Consider the following 8,022-nt stretch of genomic DNA (forward strand, 5'->3'; position numbering starts at 1 on the left):
TCCGGAGGTACCGCATTCTACCGCTGCTAGTATGTATTTGTGCGGCACCACTGTGAGATTAATAACGGGTTTTTCCTCTATTATGTGCAGATATAGCAAGATGACCCCGCCAAAGACACCTTTGTACTGCCCCATGTGTGAGAACCGCTATATGTATTTGGGGAAGCACTTAAAGAATCACCACGTCAAGAACCTGCAGTTGATAAAGGACCTGCAGGCTCTGCGTAAAACGCTCAGTTACCACATCAGATGGTCTAAAAAGGCAAGAAGAATAATAAAACAGATAGATGATGTATGCATAAGTTTTTATTTTACTGTAATACTTACCTGAAATAAAAAATATGTGATGTACATATATGTTCTCCACTCCTGTGGTCCTCCAGGCCCTGGTTCCTCCATGTCCCCCCCCTGGCCCTGTCCCTCCTTTGTCCGGCCCTGGTCCTCCATGGGGCCTCCAGGCCCTGGTTCCTCCATGTCCCCCCCCTGGCCCTGTCCCTCCTTTGTCCGGCCCTGGTCCTCCATGGGGCCTCCAGGCCCTGGTTCCTCCATGCCCCCCCCGGCCCTGTCCCTCCTTTGTCCGGCCCTGGTCCTCCATGTCCCCCCCTGGCCCTGTCCCTCCTTTGTCTGGCCCTGGTCCTCCAGGTTCCCTCTTCCAGGTTGTCCTGCAGTAACCAGGGAGAACCACTGAAGTGGAGGACATCTGTGTGCATTAGTACCAAGAGTAGCAAAACTTTAACCATAACACATTTTAACAGGTCATCAAGCAGAGGCCCTCAGAGGTGGAGATTGAGGCTGTTGATGCTCCCTTGCCTGAAGCCCCTGATGATGAGGCTGATGAGGATGAAATGGAGTCCAGGCCAGGCCCGCGGTCAGCAAAACCTGACAAGCCCAGGCCCACCACACTGGCTGTGTTCAGCGAGTTCCCCAATTTCCCGCAATCAATCAGTGAGTAATGGTACTGCTTTGCACAGTTTCCCCCTAATTCTGTTATGCATTCAAGCTAACTTGGTTCTGTATTCAGTCGAATACCTGGATGACTACTGGATGCACCTCAAGGGCTCCTGTGGAACCAAAAAGCATGAGGAGAACCAGAAGTCCAAAGTCCGCCGGATCATGCTCTTCTTGGCTTTCCTTACAGAAGGTCAAACTATGCTGCAGAACTGGATGTTCCTCCCCAACATTAGGAGGATACATCAGTAAGTTTTACATGTTAAATGCTGCCTTCTGTCCCCGATGTTAGGGGGTGGATGGATGGATGGATGGATGGATGTGTTCCATTTTAATTTTATATCTACTCTCTTATGAATAGGTGGCCCGATTATCTCCTCAATGAGGGGAAGGCTGTCACTACCATAAAGGCATACCTGGTCAACACCTCCGAGTTCCTGGCGTACTTCAGGGACACACCGCCCTCAGCATCCAGGGTCCCGAAAACCTCCCTGGTGGCAGTGATCAGGGCGATCTCTTCTGCCATCTCCAAGCTTGGCAGGCGTGTGGTGATCCGCCAGATTAAAATAAAGAAGCGGAAGATGAGCACCGCTATTTCCAGGCGGTACCTCCACACCTGCCAGGTCACGGCAAGGGAGAGAATCCCTGACATTCTTGGTGAGGATCAGGCCATATGTACATATGCTGTGCATGCAGCCATTGCGGAGCAGCTGTTGCTCCGCCGAATGTCCCCATCCCTAACCTAACTCTAAAATGTCATTGTGTGATGCAGATCAGCTGTCCGCGGACCCCAGTCCTAAAAACCGCAGGAAGTTCTTCGGGTACGTGAGTGTGTACCTGGCCAGCTTGTATGGGCACAGGACAGGTGTCCTGCGAAACATGACTGTGTCCGAGGTGGATGAGGCTCAGCAGGATGCGAAACCGGGTGATGACGGTTTTGTCATCAATGTAAGTGGGCTGTTCATTGTACTTTTAAGCACCGGTTCTTTCCTCCGATGTGTCCAGCCACCTAACCTGTCCTTTGGACCACAGGTGAAAGAGCACAAAACGAACCGTGCCTTCGGTCCGGCACAGCTGTTTTCTCACGATGGAGGAGTTTGGGTGGTTTGAACAGTGGCTCATGATCCGCGAGCGGCTCAATCCAACAACGGATCTTGTGTTCTTCACCGAGAACCACACAAAGATCCAGAAGCTGCTCACCTACATGCAATTTGCCTGGTCAGACATGGATCTGCCAGGCAACCCCACCTTCACTGACTTCCGGACCTCCATAGCGACCTATGTAAGCATTTATATGCACCTTTAATGCAGTGAACTGGAAGTCATAATGATGTCAAACTGATGATATTAATTCTACGTAATTCCCTTTACTTGTCCCAGGCCAGGAACATCCTCTCCCCCAATGCCCGGCAGAAAATAGCCCACACAATGTGCCACAACACCTCAACCGCGGACAAGTACTACGCACTTCACCTGACCGCATCACAACTGGCCCGCATCCGTGAGGACTTCGAGCTGGCCATTAAACCGGTCCAAGCTTTATCCCCGCTCAAGGAAGAGAAACTGGAGCTGACTTTGTCTGAGTCCTCCAGCGACACTTCTGTGGAGTCAGCTAAGGGAAAAGTATGTGTGATGTTGCTTGTATAGATCTACCTTATTACGTATAATAAATAATAATAATAATAAAAAAAATATATATATATATATATTTTATTCTTAGATATACATCTAATGCATATGTTGTATTAATCTTTTAGAAGCCACATATGGAGGAAGTCAGCTCAAGTTCAACTTCCGAATCCAGCTCATCAGGGACAACCACATCTGGAAGTGAACAGTCCGGGTCAAGTTCCACCCAGTCCTCCGGGTCCACCAGCGAAGAGTCCGGTTCTTCCCCCTCCCAGTCCTCCGGTAACCTGACAACAGCCAGCTGTATGTATCGCTCCGCCTAGCTCCACTCACATACATCTGGGACACCGCCATAGGCATTGCCTTTACTGAAGGCTGGGCCTTATCAAAACTCCTTGCATATGATTGGATAAGCCACTTGTCTGTCATCTTTATCAACGTGCTATTTCAACCAGTCACACCGAAGCTAACCCGTGACGCTGATGAGACCGACGCCGGAAAAAAAAACCTTTTTTTTTTTTTTTTATGTGTTTGCGGCTCTAGTGCAGGGTTTCACCCAGCGCTATCTTGGCGAGGCGGCCGCGGAAAACGTGTCGTCCACCCCCCCCCCCCCCCCCCCCCGCTCCGCGGAGAAAAAGTCATCCACCCCCCCCCCCCCCCGCTCCGCCTCGCAAAAGCAAATCCATGCGGGAAACACTGTAGTGGCACACCTTTTATTGACAGTGAGCTGACAGGAAGAGGGGGAAGACAGGCGGCAAAGCGCCGCGGGTCGGAGTCGATCCCGGGCCGACCGCGTTGAGGACTATAGGCCGTGGGCCAGAATCTGTAGGACGCTTCCTTAAGAAGTTTCGTATGAACTGTCAGGGGGCAACTTTCTTCCACCAGGATAAGTTGCTACACATAGCAGTGATCTCAAAACACCAATGTTCCCACGTTTTCGCTTGCACATTAATAAGTTATAGCCGATAAAAAATCTAAACTGTGGCGCTCCGGTCCAAGAGGTCACGTGATTCGATTTTTGCTGCTCAGCCAATCAGATCGCTGTATTGTCAGCTGTGCGCGTTCATCAGTTCATCATGGCTGCGCTCGTAAGATGTTTGTATGCATTTGTTTCCAGATGAAGAAAGCCCAATAATAGCATTTTCTGGCGCCAGCTGGCAGAGATCTTGATGGCAAGAAAAAAATAAATAGCCCAGACCATCTGTCCATCCATCCATCCATCCATCCATTTTCTAACAGGCTTATCCCCGCTGGGTTTGCGAGGTGCTGGTGCCGAGCTCCAGCTGTCAATGGGTGAGACGCGTTGTATAAACTCGTTGTGCCAAACGAGTTATCCCCTTCGGAATTTGTAGAATTTTGTATTGTATTTTTGAAATCAATAAAAGTTTTAACCTCCAGCTTTGTGAAGTCTAAATATTTTAAACATCACATTCTAGTAAAATGAAATTTATTTTTTTTAAACTCCTAATACGTTGTTCTATTTTTAAAAGAGACATATCTCGTTTTCTTAATACGGTTAATATCTCGATAAGGTTCTTGGTTGAATTAAAATCTTATTAAATCTGATAATTTTGGCTGTGCCTTTATTCAGTGTTCATTTGATCACACGTGAAATCCGCTTTATATAATCTATTCATGCGGGTTTAGCTACCAAAAAAGAAAAAAAGAGAACCAGCAGACAGCTGTGATGGACTTAGGAAGGTGGATTTTGGTTTCAGCAGACAGACATTCGACAATCTAATAACATAAAGCTAATATTTTCGTGACACATCTGGAAATGACCGTTTTCTTTCTCATAACGTATTATACTGGATGGATGGATGAACGATAATGTAACGACACCATTGCTATATTTCGTTAAGAAAAGTAAAACATCCTCATTTCCACGCCTAATAGGTTGGAAATGAGGCGGAGTTGACTAGATTCATTCTTCCAGCTGAATGCGCTCTTGGCGCAGGGAATACAAATTCTGGCGGGGATAAGTCGTTTGGCACAACGACACCTGTGCTATCCTAGCGCAGCAGGTCTTGGTGATATCACAGTAAATTGGGCAAAAGTCTGGACTATTTCTGCCCTGCGATGGACTGGTGACCTGTCCAGTTTATACAACGCCTCTCGCCCATTGACAGCTGGAGATAGGGACCGGCACCTCGCGAACGCAGGGATAAGCGTGTTAGAAAATGAATGGATGGATGGATGGATGAATGGATGGATGGATGGATGAATGGATGGATGGTCTGGGCTATTTATTTTTTTCTTGCCATCAAGATCTCTGCCAGGTGGCGCCACAAAATGCTATTATTGGGCTTTCTTCGTCTGGAAACAGACACAACAGAAACAACCATCTTACGGGCGCAGCCATGATGACGTGGTAAACTCGCTCAGCTGACAATACAGCGATCGGATTGGCTGAGCAGCAAAAATCGAATCACGTGACTTATTGGACTGGAGCGCCACAGTTTAGATTTTTTATCGGCTATAACTTCTTAATGTGCAAGTGAAAACGTGGGAACATTGGTGTTTTGAGATCACTGCTATGTGTAGCAACTTATCCCGGTGCAAGAAAGTTGCCCCCTGACAGTTCATACGAAAAGTCACCGTACAGATTCTGGCCCACGGCCTACTAAAGGTCTCCTTATATGGTTCGCGCTAACCGCTAACCGCTCCGGGGCGCGTCCGCGTTGCGCGTCCGCGTACGCGCCCCGGAAAACAAAACTTGCCAAATCCGGTCGGGAGAAGGGCGAAAACATGGTTTCCACCAACAAAAGCCTTCAGAGCCGTTCTCTGATGTTCTTTTAATGAAACAATATCAGATAGATTGGACAACACGGAGGAAATAGCGGCATCAATGCTAACGCTTGCTTCCTCGATGCGAGCCGCCATTGTTGTTGGAATCTCACGGTGGCGTCTCCACTACGTCACATCCATGAAACACCCGCCCTGCGTCCTGATTGGCCAGACCAAAAATTTGGTTGGGGAAATCATTTTCAATGAGCCGTGTCCCAGATGTATGTGAGTGGAGCTAGGCGGAGCGATACATACAGCTGGCTGTTGTCAGGTTAGTCCTCCGGGTCCACCAGCCCAGAGTCCGGTTCTCCCCCCTCCCAGACCCAGGCGCCCTCCAGCGAAGAGTCCGGGCCACCCGCCTCCCAGACCCAGGCGCCCTCCAGCCAAGAGTCCGGGCCACCCGCCTCCCAGACCCAGGCGCCCTCCAGCCAAGAGTCCGGGCCACCCGCCTCCCAGACCCAGGCGCCCACCACCGAAGAGTCCGGTTCTCCCCCCTCCCAGACCCAGGCGGCCTCCAGCAAAGAGTCCGGGCCACCCGCCTCCCAGACCCAGGCGCCCCCCAGCCAAGAGTCCGGTTCTTCCCTTTCCCAGTCCCAGGCTCCCCCAGAAGCATCCTCCAGCCAGGATGACCAAGTTAAAAAGAGAAAAAGAAGCGTAAGTCCGCTGTTGAGGTACAGCTTGAGACAGCGGAAACTTAGAACAACCCCTCAAAGGCGCATGTTACGTGTAAGGAAGGCTCATAATAAATAGTTTATATATATTACTTAAAAGCTTTTTTCCACTAAAAGAAAGTGGAATTTAAAAAACCTGCAATATGTAAACATACCACTTTGTTGTGACAACGTTTTGCACATCTTTATTCCATTTAATATAAGTGTTTTGGTTTGCTGTGTTTATTGTAGAATTGTGCACTTTCTAAAAAGAAAACAGGTAACTTATACATACATAGAGAAATATCTATCTATCTATATCTATATGTATATATGCATATATTTATATTGTTGTTTTAAACAACTATTTGTATTGCACAATTTGTATTTATTTTAAAGTATTATATTGGTTTGCTGTGTTTTTTGTACGACTTTGCTGTGTTTTATAATGTTTGCTAAGTACTTGCTGCTTATTTAAGAGTGATATATATTTATATTTAATTAAAATAAGTGTTCTTCAACAAATGTCTCCCTTTCTTCCTTCCTTTCTTCATTATTATAATAATACTAATAAGATAGTTATAGCAATAGTAACAAAAATATGTGTGTTAGCAGTTAACCTAATCCCGCGTTCCCTTTAGATGGAGTGCATATGTATTCTGTAATCAAAATAAGTATAAGTGTCAAAGTTCCACTGCCGGGATTCGAACCCTGTTCTCCACCAACCAGTGGACTACCACGGTCACGTGATCAGCGGGCCGGGTCGTTTCTATGTTCCTCCGCTGCTGGATGGTTCTGCTGGTTCTATGGCCCAGCTACGGCACCCGTACCGGTGCAGGTACCGTAGTTGAGCCCGGTATAGGTCCCTGGTTGTTCCGGAGAACCAGGGGGCTGTTCCACGGATGTTTATGCGGGCCTTGGTGGCTCCTTTGACGGATCCAGAAGCTCGGTGCATTCCCCCCCTCCTCCGTCCCTTCCATCCCAGTTCTCCATTTCATAAAAGTGTACACATTAATTAAATGTAAATTCTAAAAGCATAAAAGCCAATGGGGCTTTGCTGAAGTGAATTTCGAACCCCGCTCCCCAGTGCGGGAGCCGGGCTATCTCTCTAGCCAGCACAGCCCCTCTGGTGATGAACGTGGAGCCGTAGTAAGCGTAATATGTATACTTTAACCGTTGCCATGGCAAAAAGTATTACCGAAATTTGGCAAAAAAAAGTATTAGCGAAGGTTGGATTCGAACCCAGCTCCTCTGGATGGTAACCGATGTCGCTACCCGTTGAGCTACACCCCTTAGGTGTATCTCTGAGCTACACCCCTTAGGTGTAGCTCAGTGGATAGGCAGTGGGTAGGCAGGCACCTAAGAAATAGTCATGGAATTAAAAATTCAGAAGAGCGAGAAATATTGATCAAGTACAGTAGTGGGAGGGTCAATATTAGAAAAATGCCCTGTCCAGTGGAGGGCTGCAGTTATGCTAGCACAAGGCTGGACAGGCATATTGCTCAAGCTCACCCGGAGATGGAGGGGGAGAGGAAATCCCAGGTGATAACTGATTTGAAGTACCAGGTAACAGTGCACATGCTGGGAGCTTTGAGCGCCACAAACCCGAGCCCTCCGATGGTCTTTTAAAAATAATTTCTAAGTGTTTATGGAACCAGGGACGCGTAAGGGGGAGTTTTAATGTTTGGATCCGAATATAGGGGCCTCTAACTGGGTCTTGATGAACGAAATTACCCGGTGTTCCTTCTGGAAGTCTGCGCAAACTTTTAAAAATAATTTCTAAGTGTTTATGGAACCAGGGACGCGTAAGGGGGAGTTTTAATGTTTGGATCCGAATATAGGGGCCTCTAACTGGGTCTTGATGAACGAAATTACCCGGTGTTCCTTCTGGAAGTCTGCGCAAACTTTTAAAAATAATTTCTAAGTGTTTATGGAACCAGGGACGCGTAAGGGGGGGTTTTAATGTTTGGATCCGAATATAGGGGCCTCTAACTGGGTCTTGATGAAC

General features: G+C 47.7%; 2 protein-coding genes across 2 annotated transcripts; both read left to right on the plus strand.

The window, feature by feature from the left end:
• The first annotated feature begins 100 nt into the window (after window positions 1–100).
• Window positions 101–2,058, plus strand: LOC118561404. The gene is made up of 6 exons (XM_036133440.1): window positions 101–262; window positions 756–945; window positions 1,022–1,196; window positions 1,310–1,605; window positions 1,721–1,896; window positions 1,981–2,058. Exons 1-6 carry the CDS (start codon window positions 101–103, stop codon window positions 2,056–2,058), a joined length of 1,077 nt encoding a protein of 358 aa, XP_035989333.1.
• Window positions 2,049–6,390, plus strand: LOC118561405 (suppressor protein SRP40-like). Its single transcript, XM_036133441.1, has 4 exons — window positions 2,049–2,230; window positions 2,329–2,571; window positions 2,706–2,854; window positions 5,643–6,390. Exons 1-4 carry the CDS (start codon window positions 2,069–2,071, stop codon window positions 6,112–6,114), a joined length of 1,026 nt encoding a protein of 341 aa, XP_035989334.1. The 5' UTR covers window positions 2,049–2,068; the 3' UTR covers window positions 6,115–6,390.
• The last annotated feature ends 1,632 nt before the right edge of the window (window positions 6,391–8,022 follow it).

The sequence above is a fragment of the Fundulus heteroclitus genome, unplaced genomic scaffold (genome assembly GCF_011125445.2).
Source record: "Fundulus heteroclitus isolate FHET01 unplaced genomic scaffold, MU-UCD_Fhet_4.1 scaffold_622, whole genome shotgun sequence".
Lineage (NCBI taxonomy): Eukaryota > Metazoa > Chordata > Actinopteri > Cyprinodontiformes > Fundulidae > Fundulus > Fundulus heteroclitus.

Excerpts from the sequence above, each read along its gene's own strand:
- LOC118561404 (XM_036133440.1), top strand. The coding sequence starts at position 101 with ATGACCCCGCCAAAGACACCTTTGTACTGCCCCATGTGTGAGAACCGC. Across the intron at positions 263-755 it reads ACATCAGATGGTCTAAAAAG|GTCATCAAGCAGAGGCCCTC; the intron begins GCAAGAAGAATA and ends ACATTTTAACAG. Across the intron at positions 1,606-1,720 it reads GAGAATCCCTGACATTCTTG|ATCAGCTGTCCGCGGACCCC; the intron begins GTGAGGATCAGG and ends TGTGTGATGCAG.
- LOC118561405 (XM_036133441.1), top strand. The coding sequence starts at position 2,069 with ATGATCCGCGAGCGGCTCAATCCAACAACGGATCTTGTGTTCTTCACC. Across the intron at positions 2,231-2,328 it reads GGACCTCCATAGCGACCTAT|GCCAGGAACATCCTCTCCCC; the intron begins GTAAGCATTTAT and ends TACTTGTCCCAG. Across the intron at positions 2,572-2,705 it reads TGGAGTCAGCTAAGGGAAAA|AAGCCACATATGGAGGAAGT; the intron begins GTATGTGTGATG and ends TTAATCTTTTAG.